At 64.9% G+C, this 18,351-nt stretch overlaps 1 protein-coding gene across 1 annotated transcript; it reads left to right on the forward strand.

Moving 5' to 3' along the window:
* Positions 1–103: 103 nt before the first annotated feature.
* On the forward strand, positions 104–18,098 carry LAT (linker for activation of T cells). Its single transcript, XM_065594119.1, has 13 exons — positions 104–309; positions 9,923–10,033; positions 10,371–10,470; positions 10,740–10,792; positions 11,771–11,834; positions 13,312–13,373; positions 13,765–13,791; positions 14,099–14,165; positions 15,692–15,777; positions 16,245–16,298; positions 16,640–16,702; positions 17,129–17,194; positions 17,609–18,098. The coding sequence occupies exons 2-12, from the start codon at positions 9,928–9,930 to the stop codon at positions 17,185–17,187; spliced, it is 741 nt and encodes a 246-aa protein (XP_065450191.1). The 5' UTR covers positions 104–309; positions 9,923–9,927; the 3' UTR covers positions 17,188–17,194; positions 17,609–18,098.
* Positions 18,099–18,351: the final 253 nt, after the last annotated feature.

The raw sequence follows: 18,351 nt of genomic DNA on the forward strand, positions 1-18,351 counted from the left end.
AGGACTCCGGGCCGTGCTGCCGGGCCCGGCTCCCCCCTGGGAGGGCATTAGCCCCCCACTACGCCCCCCCTACCCTGGGTGTGAGCTCTGCTCCTTGGTGAGCCACTCGCCCCCTTGCACAAGAGCGTGAGCCCTCGTGCCCCTGTGGGGGAGGCCCTCTGAACCTCACACACCTGCCGCTCGCTCAGCGCTACGACTTCCTGCCGGGAGCTCATTGCCCGCCGCAGCTTCCTGCCGGGGGGAGAGCGCGAGCAGCGCGGCGTGGGTGGCAGCGCCGGAGGAGCCAGCGCCGGACGCGCCACGGCCCAGGTAGGTGCCGGCCCCCCCGCCCGGCTGCAGCCACAGGAAGCCGGACGTGGCGTCTGTCCCCCGGGGCCGGCCAGATGCACGGACGCTCCCCTCCGCCCCCAGCTGCTAGCATCAGCCTGCCATCTGGGTGACCCTATTGTGCGCTGGATTCGGGGCTGGGGCCCTCTCGGGGGCCGGGCGAGGGCCCTGGACTGGGGGGTCTCCAGCCTGTCCTGTGGGTCTGAGCCAGACTCTGCTTGGCCCCCTGCCTGTGAAATCCCCCCGCCTCTCCTGCTGGGGAGTGGGAGTGGGGGGCTCTCAGCTCCCCCAAATCTCCAGTGACTGGCCCAGACCCACGGCGCTATTCCCCGGACCCCGCGCGGCCACTCCCGGAGACGGGGGCTGTGGCCCCCCAGCCGGGGCTTGTGCCTGTGACCCCTGCAGGGATAGTGGTGGGGGCGAGGCTCAGTGGGGGCCTTGGGCGCTGTCCGGAGACGGGGCCTGGACCAGGCATCTCCCCTCTGGGGTTCGCAGATGAGGTTGCGAAGGGGCCAGTGGTGACCCTGGGGGGCTGCCCGGAGCAGGTGTTGCCGTGGGGCACGGTGGGGTTGGGCACCGGGGGGCAGCGTCTCCAGGGTGTGCCGCGCCCCCCGATACCATCTCGGCTTTTCCTGTTTTGCTGCCTCGAGCGCGAGCTCCATCCGCGGGGCGTTGGCGCAGGCACGGCGCCCCCCTCGGGCCGGGACAGGCAGCGCAAGCATGCGGCCAGGGCCCACGCGGAGCCGGATGGTCACTCAACGGCGCCATGGGGTTGGGACCCTTCAACCCCAACCCACCGTTAGCCCTGGGCTCCCCTGCTGCTCCCCCACCTATCCGGTGTCCCTCAACCCCGACCCACAACCCCGATTAGCCCTGGGCTCCCCCCTGCCCCCCCATCTCTCCACTGCCCCTCAACCCCGACCCACAGCCCCTGTTAGCCCTGGGCTCCCCCACTGCTCCCCCCCCCACCTCTCCAGTACCCCTCAACCCTGACCCACAGCCCCTGTTAGCCCTGGGCTCCCTCCTGCCCCCCCATCTCTCCACAGCCCCCATTAGCCCTGGGCTCCCCCACTGCTCCCCCCCCCTCCAGTGCCCCTCAACCCTGACCCACAGCCCCCTTTAGCCCTTGGCTCCCCCACTGCTCCTCCCCACCTCCAGTGCTCCTCAACCCCGACCCACAGCCCCCTTTAGCCCTGGGCTCCCCCACTGCCCCCCCTCCAGTGCCCCTCAACCCTGACCCACAGCCCCTGTTAGCCCTGGGCTCCCCCACTGCTCCCCCCCACCTCTCCAGTACCCCTCAACCCCGACCCACAGCCCCTGTTAGCCCTGGGCTCCCCCTTGGCCGCCCCACCTCTCCAGTGCCCCTCAACCCCGACCCACAGCCCCGTTAGCCCTGGGCTCCCCCCTGCCCCCCCACCTCTCCACTGCCCCTCAACCCCGACCCACAGCACCCATTAGCCCTGGGCTCCCCCACTGCTCCCCCCCACCTCTCCAGTACCCCTCAACCCCGACCCACAGCCCCTGTTAGGCCTGGGCTCCCCCACTGCCCCCCCTTCCAGTGCCCCTCAACCCCGACCTACAGCCCCCGTTAGCCCTGGGCTCCCCCACTTCCCCCCCCCCACCTCTCCAGTGCCCCCATCAGCCCTGGTCTCCCCACCCTACTCCTGCTGGTGCCCCTCAATCCTAACCTTGATGGGGGTCCCCCCCATCTTGTTCTCCAGCTCCCCTACCACCCCCCCGCCCGGTTCCTCTCGAGTGAGTTCCCAAGCGCTGCCGGTTTCCGCCCCTAACCGACCCGGTGGTTTGTGGTCGCCCCTTGGCCACGCTCCAGGGCTCAGGCTGTCCGGCCAGGGCCTGTTTGCAGGAGCGGCACTGGCAGGGCCTGGCCTGGATGGGGGCCTGCCAGGGAGACGCGTCCAGCCCTGTGTGGGGCTGTGCCCCTCTGACACATGGGGACTGGGACAGGCGCAGGATGGGGGTCGTGACTGGGAGCCAGGACTCCGGGTTCTGTCGTGGTTCGGGGGTGGGGGGTCTAGTGGGTAGAGCAGGGGGGGCTGGGGGTCAGGACTCCTGGGTTCTCTCCCCGGCTCTGGGAGGGGAGTGGGGACTGGTGGGTTAGAGCAGGGGGTGCTGGGAGCCAGGACTCCTGGGTTCTCTCCCCAGCTCTGGGAGGGGAGTGGGGGGAGGGCTGGGAACCAGGACTCCTGGGTTCTTTCCCGGGCTCTGGGAGAGGAGTGGGGGCTGGTGGGTTAGAGCAGGGGGGGCTGGGAGCCAGGACTCCTGGGTTCTCTCCCCAGCTCTGGGAGGGGACTGGGGTCTGGCTGGGAGCCAGGACTCCTGGGTTCTATCTGTGTGCTTTGGGGCTGGTCCCTGCTCCCAGCAGAGCGTCAGTTTCCTTTCTCACCCTTTGTGTGTTTTGGGCTGCGAATGCTGTGGGGCTGGGACTGTCTCTTCCTCTGTGTCTGGGCAGCACCTGAACTCATGGGCCTTTGATCTGGGCAGTGGGGGAGGAGCAACTGGGCAGAGCCCAGGGAGTTTGGGTAGGTCCTATTATAATAAGGGACAATAAGAGAGGTGTGACTCTGGCGTGCGTGGGGATGGTGCAGACGGCTGGGGCAGCGGGAGCCTGGCGCACCCCGGGGTCTCTGGCGCAGGGGCCTGGCCTGCGTGTGAGCTGGGCCCCGCTGCGGCTGCTTTGCCGGGAGCTTGGTGCAGGCCCCAGCCGAGGCTCCCCGGGGGCGGCAGCTGCAGCGAGAGCTGGGCGCCGCTGGGGTGGAAACCGCAGCTGCAGAGACGGAGCCGAGCGGCGCCTGAGCCAGCAGCCCCGCTCCCTCCACCCACCTGCTGCAGCAGCAGATCCGGCCTCCCCCACCCCGGTGACTCAGCCTCGCCCCCCAGCAACCGGCAGGATCCGGTCCCACCATCAGCCAAGCCTGGGACCCGGCGCGCTGGGCGCTGCACAGACCCCGCGAGAGACGGGCTCAGTGATGCCAGGCTCAAGGGTCGAGGGCCTGGTGCAGATATCACAGCCTGGCAGGCAGCAGAGCCAGGGATGGAACCCAGGTGTCCTGGCTCCCAGCCCCCCCTGCTCCAACCCACCAGGCCCCACTCCCCTCCCAGAGCCGGGGAGAGAACCCCGGAGTCCTGGCTCCCAGCCCCCCTGCTCCAACCCACCAGCCCCCCTCCCCTCACAGAGCTGGGGAGAGAACCCAGGAGTCCTGGCTCCCAGTCCCCCCTGCTCCAACCCACCAGCCCCCACTCTCCTCACAGAGACTGGGAGAGAACCCCGGAGTTCTGGCTCCCAGCCCCTGCTCCAACCCACCAGCCCGCACTCCCCTCCCAGAGCCAGGGAGAGAACCCAGAAGTCCTGGCTCCCAGCCCCCCCTGCTCTAACCCACCAGCCCCCACTCTCCTCACAGAGATGGGGAGAGAACCCCGGAGTCCTGGCTCCCAGCCCCTGCTCTAACCCACCAGCCCCCCGTCCCCTCCCAGAGCCGGGGAGAGAACCCAGGCGTCCTGGCTCCCAGCCCCTGCTCTAACCCACCAGCCCGCACTTCCCTCCCAGAGCTGGGGAGAGAACCCCGGAGTCCTGGCTCTCAGCCCCTGCTCCAACCCACCAGCCCGTACTCCCCTCCCAGAGCTGGGGAGAGAACCCAGGAGTCCTGGCTCCCAGACCCCCCTGCTCTAACCACCAGCCCCCACTCCCCTCCCAGAGCTGGGGAACGGACCCAGGAGTCCTGGCTCCCAGCCCCCCCCTGCTCTAACCACCAGCCCCCACTCTCCTCCCAGAGCCGGGGACAGAACCCAGGAATCTGGAGAGATCCCATACACTGCTACAGACTAGGGACCGAGTGGCTAGGCAGCAGTTCTGCAGAAAAGGACCTGGGGGTCACAGTGGACGAGAAGCTGGATCTGAGTCAACAGTGTGCTCTTGTTGCCAAGAAGACTAATGGCATTTTGGGCTGTATAAGTAGGGGCATTACCAGCAGATCGAGGAACGTGATCGTTCCCCTCTATTCGACATTGGTGAGGCCTCATCTGGAATACTGTGTCCAGTTTTGGGCCCCACGCTACAAGAAGGATGTGGAAAAATTGGAAAGAGTCCAGCGGAGGGCAACAAAAATGATTAGGGGTCTGGAGCACATGACTTATGAGGAGAGGCTGAGGGAACTGGGGTTATTTAGTCTGCAGAAGAGAAGAATGAGGGGGGATTTGATAGCAGCCTTCAACTACCTGAAGGGGGGTTCCAAAGAGGATGGCTCTAGACTGTTCTCAGTGGTGGCAGATGACAGAACAAGGAGTAATGGTCTCAAGTTGCAGTGGGGGAGGTTTAGGTTGGATATTAGGAAACACTATTTCACTAGGAGGGTGGTGAAGCACTGGAATGGGTTACCTAGGGAGGTGGTGGAATCTCCATCCTTAGAGGTTTTTAAGGTCAGGCTTGACAAAGCCCTGGCTGGGATGATTTAGTTGGGGTTGGTCCTGCTTTGAGCAGGGGGTTGGACTAGATACCTCCTAAGGTCCCTTCCAACCCTGATCTTCTATGAGTCCTGGCTCCCAGACTCGCCCACCCTGCTCTAACCCACCAGGCCCCACTCCCCTCCCAGAGTCTGGGAGAGAACCCAGAAGTTGGGGTTCCCAGCCCCTCACCTAAATACTAAACCCCACTGTAACGAACTGGGACTGTTCTTAATGTGGTCTTTAAATGCTTTACTGGCTGGCTGAGAGTCATGGTAAATCGCAGGAAGCCGGGGGTGAAGGGCCTTGTGTCCCCCCACACTCCATGACAACTGGTGGCAGTGGTGGGATCTACTGCACCCCGTGGACGGTGCTGTCTGCAGTAAGTGACTGGGGAGCAGTAAAATGAAGGGGGATCGACGGGGACCAGGTGGGCTGAAGAGTCAGAAAGAGACAATTTCAGGGGGCGATTCACCCCTGGGAGTGTGTGACCAGAGAGAAGGACTGTTGCAGTAACAGGGTCCCCCGGGGGATCGCAGTGAGTGGTCCCAGGGCAGAGGAGTCTGCAGCTCGACCCTGGCAGAGAGGGGGTGACCTGAAGAAGGGCTGGCACACTAGGGGTCCCCCTGGAACGGTGGAAAGCGGAGAGCACAGGCCGGCGAGTGGCCAGCAGGAGGATGGATGCTAAACGCCTCAAGAGCGACCTGGTGGAGCAGTGCAGGCAGAGGGGGCTGCGCATTGAGAGGTCCACCAAAGAACAGCTCATTGCCCAGCTGGAGGAGAGGGATCGCTTGGATGAACCGAGCCCTGTCCCTGAGGGAAGCCGCCCGGCAGATGCAGCGTGGGCCCCGGGGCCTGACATGGCTGGGAGGGGTCAGACTGCTGCCGAGGACATCCCGAGACCCTGCCTACCTATACCTAGGGGAGGGGTTGGGGGAAGCCCAGCGAATACCGAGGGCACCCTGACCCCGGCGGCCAGCAGCGGATCGTCCCGGCAGAGCTCCCCGTCCCTGGAGCAGAGGCGGCTGGAATATGAATGGAAAATGAGACAAGCTTGAGTTAAGGAAGCAAGAACTAAAGCAGAAGCGAAAAGAATGGAAAAAGCGTCAGCATAAAAAGAAACAACGTCAGCAGGAGCGGGAAGAGAAGGAGAACCAAGGTCAGCATGAGCTGGAACTGGCCAGGCTGAGGAGCAGTGAGGCCCCGGCTGCGGTGAGCGAGGGGGACCCAAGACTGCAAAGAGCTTTGATCAGTGCTTCCTGGCCCAGCGTAAGGAGGGGGAGGACATGGAGACCTTCCTGACGGCCTTTGAGAATACCTGCGAGCTGCTCCAGGTTGACCCTGTAGACAGGCTCCAGTTTCTCATCCCCTCACTGGACCCCACAGCCAGGGAGGTGTACAGCCGACTGAAAGGGGCGGAGACAGGGGACTACGAACTGTTCAGAAAGGCCCTGCTCCGCGAGTTTGGGCTGAGCCCTGAGATGTACCGGAAAAGGTTCCGGAGTCAGCGTAAAACCCGCGAGGTCACATACCTACAACTGGCCAACCGGGCGCAGGGGTATGCCCGCAAGTGGACAGCTGGGGCCCAAACTATAGAGGACCTGCTTGACCTATTCATACTGGAGCACCTGTATGAGCAGTGCCCATCCGACCTGAGGCGATGGTTGATGGACCAAAAGCCAGAGAACCCGCAGCACACAGGCCAGCTGGCCGACGAGTTTGTGAACAGCCTGGCAGGGGATAACAGGGAGGAGTCCCAAAGGAACAGGCCCGCTACAACGCAGAGAGAGAGTGACCCTGGAACCTCCCAAAGGGGAAACATGGCGAACCCTCTCCCAAGGGGAACACCCAGTGTCAGGACCAACCGACCGGCTCGAGGGGACCCACGGGACATGGGCTGTTATCACTGTGGCCAGAGAGGCCACATACGGACCCAGTGCCCCAAGCTCAAGGACAGACTGAGCAGACCGAACCCACAGAGGGTCAACTTGGTAGAGACCCAGCCAGACAAGGTAAAAACGGCCCAGGCAAGTGGGGCTGACAGCTTCCCAACGGCTCAGGAGGGAGGAGTGGCCAGGCCAGCTCCTCTTGGGGGCTGGATGCTCTGGACTCAAGGTTCTCCGTTTATACGGTAGGCGCGGGGCTGTCCCTGCGGAGCAAGTGCCTTGTTCCCCTGGAGGTGGATGGGAGGAAGGTCAATGGATACTGGGATACGGGCGCAGAGGTGACGCTGGCCCGGCCCGAGGTGGTGGCTCCAGATCAGGTGGTGCCCAACACCTACCTGACCCTGACGGGGGTGGGTGGGACCCCATTCAAGGTGCCCGTGGCGAGGTTACACCTGAAGTGGGGGGCCAAGGAGGGCCCCAAGGAAGTGGGGGTGCACCACCATTTGCCCACTGAGGTGTTAATGGGGGGGGACCTTGAGGACTGGCCAAGCAACCCCCAGGGTGCCCTGGTCATAACCTGTAGCCAGAGCTGGCGAGGGGCACTGCGCCCTGACAACGGTGGGGAGGAAACACCCAGGGACACGGATCAGGGAGGCTGCGGCTTCAGACCCAGCCGGCGAGAGAGAGCAGGTGGCCATCCCTGTCCCAGCTGCTGAGTTCCAGGCCGAGTTGCAGAGAGATCCCTCCTTGCGGAAGATAAGGGACCTGGCCGACCTCAATGCGGTACAGACCATGGGACGAGGTGGCCGGAAAAGGTTCCTGTGGGAGAAGGGGTTCCTGTACCGAGAATGGGCTCCCCCAGGGAAAATGGAGTTGGGGGGGATCAGGAGGCAGCTGGTGGTACCCCAGAAGTATCGCCGCCAGCTGCTGTGCCGGGCCCATGACATTCCCCTCTCAGGGCACCAGGGAACCTGGCGTACCCAGCAGAGGCTGCTACGGAGCTTTTACTGGCCTGGGGTCTTTGTTACTGTCCGACAGTACTGCGGATCCTGTGACCCCTGTCAGAGGGGGAGGAAGGTCCGGGACAAGGGGAAAACAGCTTTAGGACCCTTGCCCAGCATAGAGGAGCCTTTCGAGAGGGTGGCCAGGGTAAAAAGGGCGGCTCTGAACCAAGAGAACCCGAATCAGCGACCTCCAGACTGGAGCGCTGGGAGAAGACCCCAGCCCAGTTGGAACCCCAGGGGTATTGGGGTGGGAAAAGGACACGGGCCGCATAAACGCTCCCACATGCGAACTACAAGTGCCATCGACGTAAGGGGGGGCGTGAAACTGGAGGGGCCTGGTGTAATTCCCACTCAGGAATGGGAGGGATGCGGGGGCATCCACGGGAATGGGGGTAGATTCGAACTTCCCCGGGTCACTGGCTGAAGTGACCCTGCTCAGTTCAGTCTCCCCGTGACGAACTGGGACTGTTCTTAATGTGGCCTTTGAATGCTGAGTGGGGGGTGTTGGCTGGGAAGGCAGCGGAGTGTGGCTAGGATGGTCTGCATTGGGGAAGGGGAGACTGACCGAAGGAGAATACCTGAGCATGTAACATGAGAACCCAGGAAGGGGTTAGAGGCCAGGTGACACCTTTGCCCGGGAAACTGAACAAAGTCTGGGGGAGGAGCCAGGAGAGGCTGGGTGAGAGATGCTGGAGGGAGTTGGAGTTGTCAGGAGCTGGCTGGTGTAATGGAGGGGAGCCCAGACAGGTAGGGTTACCATATCTCATAAATAAAAAAAGAGGACCCTCCACGGGCCCTGGCCCCGCCCATTTCCCCACCCCAACTCCGCCCCTTCCCCACCCTAACTCCGCCCTCTCCTCCCTCCCACTCCCAGCCACGCGAAAAGGGCTGCCCGAGCGCTACCGGCTTCACGGTTTGCCGGGCAGCCCCCAGACCCTGCGCCCCCAGCCGGCGCTTGCCCAGCGCAGCTGGAGCCCGGGAGGGGAAGCGCCCAGCCGGGGGCGCAGGGTCTGGAGGCTGCCCGGCAAACCGTGAAGCCGGTAGCGCTCGGGCTTCGGGCAGCCCCTATGCCCCCGGACCCTGCGCCCCCGGCCGGGCACTTCCCCTCCCGGGCTCCGGCGGCGCAGGGTCTGGAGGCACGGGGGCTGCCCGAAGCCGGTAGCGCTCGGGCAGCCCGGCTCTTAAACAGAGCCGAAGAGTCGGGGAGGAGCAGAGCCGCCATTTTCCTGGACATATTCGGCTTTTTGGCAATTCCCCCCGGACGGGGGTTTGAATGCCGAAAAGCCGGACATGTCCGGGAAAAAGAGGACGTATGGTAACCCTACAGACAGGGCTCTGACCTCCCAAGGGGGCTGTGGGGCCCTGCGACCCCAAAATGGACCTAACTCAGGGGGGTCCTGTTGTGTGTACCTGCAAGACCTGTCTTGGACTGTGTTCCTGTCGTCTAAATAAACCTTCTGCTTTACTGGCTGGCTGAGAGTCATGGTGAATCGCAGGAAGCCGGGAGCGCAGGGCCTTGTGTCCCCCACACTACGTGACATCCACTCCCTGAGCTGGGAAGAGAACCCAGGAGTCCTGGCTCCCCTCCCCCACACCCCCAGGTGCGATGGAGGCCGTCTCTCTGGCCGGGGTCCCCCTAACTCCCTCTCCCCCCCCAGGAGCGATGGAGGCCGTCTCTCTGGCCGGGGGTCCCCCTAACTCCCTCTCCCCCCCCAGGAGCGATGGAGGCCGTCTCTCTGGCCGGGGTCCCCCCCAACCCCCTCTCCCCCCCGAGGTGCGATGGAGGCCATCTCTCTGGCCGGGGTCCCCCCTAACTCCCTCTCCCCCCCCCAGGTGCGATGGAGGCCGTCTCTCTGGCCGGGGGTCCCCCTAACTCTCTCTCCCCCCCCCCAGGTGCAATGGAGGCCATCTCTCTGGCCGGGGGTCCCCCTAACTCCCTCTCCCCCCCCAGGAGCGATGGAGGCCGTCTCTCTGGCCGGGGGTCCCCCTAACTCTCTCTCCCCCCCCCCAGGTGCAATGGAGGCCATCTCTCTGGCCGGGGGTCCCCCTAACTCCCTCTTCCCCCCCAGGAGCGATGGAGGCCGTCTCTCTGGCTGGGGTCCCCCTAACTCCCTCTCTCCCCCCCCAGGTGCAATGGAGGCCATCTCTCTGGCCGGGGGTCCCCCTAACTCCCTCTCTCCCCCCCCAGGTGCAATGGAGGCCATCTCTCTGGCTGGGGTCCCCCTAACTCCCTCTCTCCCCCCCCAGGTGCAATGGAGGCCATCTCTCTGGCCGGGGTGCTCTGGGCCTTCGTGCTGGTTCTCCCGGCGGTGCTGGCCACGGCTCTCTGCATCGGCTGCCGGGACACGGGCTCTCCTGGTAAGTCCAGTGCCCCCCCCGCCCCCATACAGCGTGGCCCGGGCCTGGGGGGCTGCACATGGGCTGCCCCAGCTCCAGCCATGGGGGCAGCGTGACATTCACCTGCCCCCCATGCCTTTCTGCCCCCCCCAGGTACCCCCCTTGCCCCCACCCCTGCTCCCCCCCCAGAACCCTCCCACAAACACCCTGCTCCCCCCAGGGAAACCCCCACACGTTCCTCCCCCCTGAGCCCCCCCAACATACACCCTGCTCCCCTCCAGACCCCACACCAGCCCCCTCCCCTGTGCTGGGCTACCATGGGGGGTCCTGTCCCCTCAATCTCTCCCATCCCCCGCAGGAGCAGAGTGGGACGGACCCCCCCTGCCCCCACCCCTAACGCTGCGCCCTGCTCTCTCGCCAGCCCACGGAGCCCAGGCGGTCGGGGACTACGAGTACAAGTGAGTCCGTCTGTCCCCATGTCTGTCTGTCTGGCGCACAACGAGGGAGCTGCCCAGCAGGGGCTTGGGGTCCCCGGGGGAGGGGCGAAGGGTGGGACAGTGGGGTGGGGTGTTAAGGGCTGGGATTGGCCAGGGGGCAGGGGGGTCTGGGCATAGGGGGGCTCCCTTGGGGTGAGTTTGGGGGGGCAGGGGGTCTCCCTGGGGGTATCTGGCAGGTGCTGAGGGGGGACCTTGCCTGGCTCTAATGGCATCTCCTCTGCCCCCCACAGACCCCCACCTTGTGTCCCCCCCAACAGCTTCATGGTGCTGACCAGAGCCAACTGTGAGTACCCCCCATGCACCCCACCCCGTACCCCTGTAACCCCTTGTATCCCCTGCACCCCACCCTGTACCCCTGTGACCCCTCGTATCCCCTGCACCCCACCCTGTAGCCCTGTGACCCCTCGTATCCCCTGCACCCATCCCCTATCCCCCCCCACCCTGTATCCCTGTAACCCCTTGTATCCCCTGCACCCCATCCCCTAATCCCCACCCCCACCCTGTATCCCTGTGACCCCTCGTATCCCCTGCACCCATCCCCTATTCCCCACCCCCACCCTGTACCCCTGTGACCCCTCATATCCCCTGCACCCATCCCCTATTCCCCCCCACCCTGTACCCCTGTAACCCCTTGTATCCCCTGCACCCCACCCTGTACCCCTGTAACCCCTTGTATCCCCTGCACCCCATCCCCTATTCCCCACCCCCACCCTGTACCCTTGTGACCCCTCGTATCCCCTGCACCCTATTCCCCACCCCCACCCTGTACCCCTGTGACCCCTCGTATCCCCTGCACCCATCCCCTATTCCCCCCCACCCTGTACCCCTGTAACCCCTTGTATCCCCTGCACCCCACCCTGTACCCCTGTAACCCCTTGTATCCCCTGCACCCCATCCCCTATTCCCCACCCCCACCCTGTACCCTTGTGACCCCTCGTATCCCCTGCACCCATCCCCTATTCCCCACCCCCACCCTGTACCCCTGTGACCCCTCGTATCCCCTGCACCCATCCCCTATTCCCCACCCCCACCCTGTACCCTTGTGACCCCTCGTATCCCCTGCACCCATCCCCTATTCCGCACCCCCACCCTGTACCCTTGTGACCCCTCGTATCCCCTGCACCCATCCCCTATTCCCCACCCCCACCCTGTACTCCCTGCTCCCCCATCCCCGGCCATGTGCCCCACTGCACCTCCACACCCTGAACCCCCATCTTCCCGCCCCCTGCCCCCCAGTCACGCCATTGTCCTGTCTCCCCAGATCCCTCCAGGAACCAGATCAAACAACAACCGGTGCCGCCCGCTGAGCAGTTCCTGTCCATCCCGTGAGTACCCCAGCGACCCCCCCTCCCTGCCCTGCCCCCCACCCTGAGCAGTTCCTGTCCACCCCATGAGTACCCCAGCGACCCCCCCTCCCCGCCCTGCCCCCCACTCCCGGGACACCCCCATCCTGAGCAGTTCCTGTCCACCCCATGAGTACCCCAGCGACCCCCCCTCCCCGCCCTGCCCCCCACTCCCGGGACACCCCCATCCTGAGCAGTTCCTGTCCATCCCGTGAGTACCCCAGCGACCTCCCTCCTCGCCCTGCCCTGCCCCCCACTCCCGGGACACCCCCATCCTGAGCAGTTCCTGTCCACCCCGTGAGTACCCCAGCGACCCCCCTCCCTGCTCTGCCCCCCACTCCCGGGACACCCCCATCCTGAGCAGTTCCTGTCCACCCCATGAGTACCCCGGCGACCCCCCTCCCTGCCCTGCCCCCCACCCTGAGCAGTTCCTGTCCATCCCATGAGTACACCAGCGACCCCCATCCCTGCCCTGCCCCCCACCCCCAGGACACCCCCACTCTGAGCAATTCCTGTACATTGCTGACTTCCACCCCATGGGGCTTCCCCCCGATCCCTGCCCAGAACCCGTGGCTCCCCCAGTGCCCCATGAGTCCACCCCACAGGCCTTGGCCGCCCCAGGTCCAGTTTTTTGGGCTGGTGGGTGCTGGCCAGGCCCCACAGACACTGCTGGGGGGTGGGGGGGCGCTGCAGTCACCTTGCTGTGGTGTGTCAGCAGGGATAAGTCAGGGCGTGTGTTGGTGCAAGCGTGTCAGGGCGTGTGCTGGTGTCACAGAGCCACAGGGTTGGGACTACAGACCCCAGGGGTCCCACTCTTCCTCCAGGGTGAGCCCCGCGAGTCCCCCTGAGTCGGAGCCTGAGGGAGACGTGTCACCCCCAGCGCCAGCTCCTGCGGGGCCAGGCAGCGGCTGCAGACAGAGCCGGGTCCCTGTGGGACTGGCCGGGCACAGCCCTCGGGTAGCCCAGAGAGAAGCAGGTTAAAGCCCGGCCCGGCCTGGCCCGCTGCAGAGACCCCCTGGCTCCTGCTCTGAGCCCTGTCCGCTCCCTGGCTCCCCCCCAGCCAACACTTACCAGCCCCGCCTGGCTCCTCTGAACTCCCCAGCGGGGCACGCCTGGCTGGCTGCCTGCGGGTAGGGGGGGCGCCAGGCAGTCGTTAGCAAACGTCCCGGTGATTGGATTTGCCATTGACTTCACACACGCTCCGTGGACCTGGCCCAAACCCTCACACCTGCATCGCTGGGCCTCTGCAGAGAGCACAGGGCCCTTCCCACCCGCTAGTGAACAATGCAGCATCCAGGGAAACTGAGGCACACACCGTATTCACTCAAAATCTTATGGTGGGCGTGTGCTCTGGATGGGGCAGGACATGTCGGGGATGGCAGGGGTGTCCGTGTGCTGGCTGGGGGGGGGGGCTCAGGCCTGGCCTGCCCCTCCTAATCCAGCCCCCCATCCATTTCAGGCGATCCCCACAGGCGCCTCAGAGCCGCCAAGTCTCCTTCACCAGGACAGAGACCGACAACGGTGAGTGGGGGGGGGGGGTGAGAGAAATGGGGATGTGCAGACAGAAACACGGGGAGACAGACAGGGGGATGGATAGACGGCTGGGGGGGGACGGACGAGATAGTCATGATGGACGGACAGACAGGGGGATGGGCAAATGGGGGATGGGCGGACGGTTTGGGGGATGGGCGGACGGCTATGGGGACGGGCAGATGGGATAGCAGTGATGGACAGACAGACGGACGGGGGGACAGGGGGACGGGGGATGGACGGCCGGGATATCAGTGATGGACAGACAGATGGACGGGGAGGATGGAGGAGGGGGGAGTGACAGGCAGAGATATGGGGAGGGGGAGGAGGGGTCATTGGTCTTTGGGGGTGACTGACACCTTTCTCTCCCCTCCCCCTCTAGACAGCGTCCCCAGCTACGAGAACGAGGGTGAGTCTGGACCACCCCCCTCCCTGGGAAGCGTGGGGGGGGGCAGGGGCCAGTGTCAGAACCGCTGCCAGGTGGGGGGGCAGGACGATGCAGGTGATGGGAGGGGGTGGGGTGGGCAGAGGGTGGGGCAGGAGTCGGGAGGGGTGGTGGGGGGGTGGGCAGAGGGTGGGGCAGGAGTCGGGAGGGGTGGTGGGGGGGTGGGCAGAGGGTGGGGGGCAGGCAGGAGGGGAAGGGGCAGGGAGAGAAGGGGTCAGAGCAGCCGGTGCCCCCCCATTCTAACCCCTCCCCCCCCGTGTCTCGATTGCAGAGCGACCCCGTGGGGACGACGACGACGACAACGACTATAACAACGAGATCTACACCCCCGGCTACGTGTACGGGCTGCGGGGGAGGAGCTGTTGGGGGAAGATGGGCAGGGAGATGAGAGGGGGGAGACGGACTCGGGGGGGGGAAATGGGCCGGGGAGGCCTGGGGGGACAGCCCATGGGGTGGCAGGACTGGGCGTGACACTGGAGCCAAGCCTGGGGGTCAAAGATCATGGATGGGAGTTGTGACAGATTGCCCCCCCCTACCAGGGGACCACCTGATGTACTGGGGTCCCACTGAGCCCCCCGGTTCCACCCGCCTGGGCTCCCTCACCCTGCCCTGCTGAGCCAGGCCCTCAAGCCACCTCCAGCACACACAGGTAGGGCCAGACACAGACACAGACACGGAGATTGCCCAGCACTCAAGTGCAAACCCCCTCTGGAGAGTGAACCCCAAATTGTATCGTCTGGCGCTGCCCAGAGACCCGCAGAGCGCAAGCTCCTGAAATCCACCCCCCCCTCAATGTGGGGGAAGCTCTGCACAGCTTTTGGCCCCCGGCTATCAAGTATCAGGGGGTAGCCGTGTTAGTCTGTATCTACAAAAACAACAAGGAGTCTGGTGAATCCCACACACGGGTTTAGAGAAAACAAAAACAAGTTTATTCACCACAAAGGATAGATGTGAAGTGATGATGAGGGACAGCAAACAGATCAAGGCAGATTACCGTAGTAAAACCGCAACCTGAGCCTAACACACGAGATAGGTGGGATATAAATGAGTAAATTCTCACCCTGAGCGATAACCAGCCGGGCAGACTCTTCAGGCACAAGCTGCCTTGGCTTTCCCAGGTTTTCATTCACGGGCTAAAGCTCCTTCTAGCCTGGGCCCATCACTTCCCCCCGTTCAGTCCTTGCCCCTCAGGCGTTTCCAGGTGTGTTGTTGTGGGGGGAGTGAGGTCCCCCCAGGATGTCATTTCCCCCTTTTCTATCTTCTCCCCACTTGCTGGAAAGCTCTTTTGCTGTGGCCTGGCTCAGACAGTCCCCATTGTGTGGTGCTCTCGCTGAGAGGTGTTTAAGGCCCGGCTTGACAAAGCCCTGGCTGGGATGATTTAGTTGGGGTTGGTCCTGCTTTGAGCAGGGGGTTGGACTAGATACCTCCCGAGGGCCCTTCCAACCCTGATCTTCTAGGATTCTGGGATTCTATTGTACGCAGTTCCTGGGGTGATCCTTGTGCTTGTGCATTTCCTCAACAAGCCATTAACGTTGTTGTACCTGAAAGGCTGCTTGTGGGTGTTCTCAACCTCACAACGTGTTTCAGTAACACATACACAGCCAAACTTCATAACTTCACATACGACGATAGCACCTACAATCTAAAGAAATATTAATATCTAGCAGATCAGGACTTTTAGAATGACCCCTCACAAGGCAGACTTTGTACAAACATACCCTAGTGACATGACAGTGGTGAATATGGGGGTGTCAGGGTGTCACAGGGGTCATTGCTATGGGGGGGGTTGGGGCAGGGTCAGAGGCAGGAGTGTGGTGCATGCTCTGGTTGGTCAGTCTCACCCTTCCCATTCCACCCCCTGCAGTGAGGTGCTTCCCGACAGCGTCACCGAGACGTCCCCCACGGAGCTGGTCACCTCGGGGCCAGAGCTCAGGGACAGCGCGTCCTCAGGTGAGTCGGGGCCACCGTCCAGCCCACCCATCTCCCACAGGGCCGGAGCAGAGGGCCACTCTGAGTACCTGTCCCCCAGCCTTGGCTTGGGCCCATACTGTCCCGGGACCGTTTCTGAGTGGATCTAGTGTCAGGCAGTTCCACTGTCCCCTGCTATCAGCATTAACCTCTCTCTGCCCCCTGGCATTGCGCTGGGGGGGGGGGGAACAGCCAACTGACCCCTTCTTGCCCTGGTCACTATCTCATCCCTCGCGCCCCATTTGGGTGTGTCCCCGGCCCCCAGTCACCCAGCTGTATTGGGATCCAGGTGTAATCTGTAGGGAGAGGGGAGACCCGAACATCTCTGGGTGGGTCCCAGATTGGAGCCTAGGGGGTGGGGCCTGGGGAGTTCCCAGGTCCCTGCTGTGGGGAGAAGTTGGAGGGCAGGCCCTCCCCCCTCACTGACCCCTTCTCTCGCTCTCTGGCAGTGGGAATGGGGGATGAGTACGAGAACATGCCGGAGGCCCAGAGGGAGTCGCTGGGTGAGTGCGGGACCCCCAGCCCCATCTGTCTGTCCGTGCCTGGCCCAGCTCAGGGAGGGGGGATCCTGGAACTGGGGCTGACGGGGGGAAGAGAGCGATTCCCCGGCAGGGACCATGCGGAGGAGCAGCAGGGGAGGGGTTGGGGGAGGAGATGAGACTGAACCCCCCCCCATGGGATCCCCAGGGGCCGGGTCGAGATCCCAGTGCATAGGTGGGGGGGTAGTGGGGACTGAACCCCCCAGGGGCCAGTGCACGGGGATCCCCTGGAGCAGTTCCTCCATCCCCAGTCGGGGGTCCCCCTGCACCCCCCGTGGCTCACTGCCCCCGATCGCTCCCCACAGCTGACAGCCTGGAGTACGTCAACATGCCAGAGCCTGTATCCGGCCTCCCTGACGCCCACTACGGTGAGTGTGTTTGGGGGGGTGCCTGCCCCTCCCCCGCTATTGTGAGTGAGGGGGTCCCCAAGCCTGGGGGACCTGTCCTCCCAGGAACCCACCTCGCTGGGGACCCAGGAACCTCCTTACAAGCCAGGTGTATGAGTAGCACCCAAGGGGGCTGGGCTGTGGGGAGGCCCTGTGTGTGGGGCTGGGGGGGCGGTTCTGAGGAGCCCTGAGGGTGGGGCCTGGGAGGATTGTGAGGAGCCTGGGGGGGGTTCTGGGGAGCATGGGGGGAGGGGGCTGGAGCAGTTCTGGGACAGCCCCGTGGGAAGGGCCGGGGGGGCGGTTCTGGGAAAGCCCTGGGGGGCCGAAGGGGTTCTGGGGAGCCCCACAGGTTGGGTTTGGGGGGGTTTCTGGGAAGCCCCGTCTCACCCCCTCCGGCTCCCGTCACAGGCGCCAGCGACCGGGAGAGCGAGGACGATGGGCCCGACTACGAGAACCTGCACCGCTGAGCGCGAGGTACTGATGCCCCCGGCCGCCCCCCCACGCCTTCCCTGCCCCAGCGCCCCCCATGCCTACCCTGCCCCTCCACCCTGTGCCCCTGCCCTGGCCCCCCCACGCCTTCCCTGCCCCACCTCCGCCCTGTGCCCTGCACCCCAAACCCTGACCCCTCCCCACCCTCACCAGCACTCCCAGGGCCACCTGCTCGGGCTGCACCACGTGGGAGCCTCCACAAAGGACTCTGGGAGGGGAAGGGCCCCTCCACTTACCGCCCCCATGGCTGTGGTAGCAGCCGTCCCGGGCAGGAGGGGCTGGGTCCCCATCTGTCTCTCCACCCTGGGTCCCCGTTACCCTGGACTGCCTGGTTCCCCCCAGCGCAGGGGCCCAGGTCGGACCCGTTCCCCCCTATGACCCCCCGGCTCTCTGTTGCAGGCAGACCCCCAGCTCTGGAGAGCGACCCCCCCGCCCCCCGCGGGGAACCCGCCTTCGAGGAGCGAACCAACAGCTGGATGAGCCCCGAGGAACCTTGCCACAGGGGGCCTGAGAAACCCCCCTGCTGGCCCCCCCTGCACCCCACATCCTGAGAAACCACCTGTGAAAGCCCCACGTGAGGGCTCCTTCTGCCACCTGAGATTTCCCCCCCCCGGGCTCCCCGCCCCCCAGCCACCATCGTTAATTTATTGCCCTTCCCCCACTCAATGCTGGTTCTGCACCTTTTCTGACATAGCCTGAGAATTTCCCAGCATCCTTTGAGGTCTCCCCCCCCATGTCCCCCACCCCTGGGGGGCAGCCTGGGCCCCCAGATACCACGGGGGGCGCGGTCATGGGCCGCACTGGGAGCCCCCCGCCCTCTGCTGTGCTGAGCGACCCTAGCGCGTCCGGTCGCTGAATAAAGCCGTAGGTGCCACCTGCGTCCATCTGTCACAGGGCCTGTCTTTATTCTCCCGCCGAGGGGCTGGACTGGCCCCTGCCCGCCCCGCTGTCCCAGCTCGAAGCCGCCTGGCCATGGGGGGCACCGGCCACCCTGGGGTCTGAGCGGGGAGGGGGGTCAGGCCCTGGCCCCACGGGGCGGAACCGGCTGAGAGCCCGGGGAGGGGACCCACATTGCCGGGTTACACAGCGTGGGGGGCAGGGGTGTCACTGCAGGGGGCCTGCTGGGCCCAGCCGAGAGCCTG

Source organism: Chrysemys picta, chromosome 4 (assembly GCF_011386835.1).
Source record: "Chrysemys picta bellii isolate R12L10 chromosome 4, ASM1138683v2, whole genome shotgun sequence".
Taxonomy (NCBI): Eukaryota; Metazoa; Chordata; order Testudines; family Emydidae; genus Chrysemys; species Chrysemys picta.

What these genes read in the sequence shown, in the direction of transcription:
- LAT (XM_065594119.1), top strand. Translation starts at nt 9,928, where the DNA reads ATGGAGGCCATCTCTCTGGCCGGGGTGCTCTGGGCCTTCGTGCTGGTT. An exon ending in CAGGACAGAGACCGACAACG is followed by an intron (nt 13,374 to 13,764) that starts GTGAGTGGGGGG and finishes CTCCCCCTCTAG; the next exon opens with ACAGCGTCCCCAGCTACGAG. An exon ending in ATCTACACCCCCGGCTACGT is followed by an intron (nt 14,166 to 15,691) that starts GTACGGGCTGCG and finishes CACCCCCTGCAG; the next exon opens with TGAGGTGCTTCCCGACAGCG.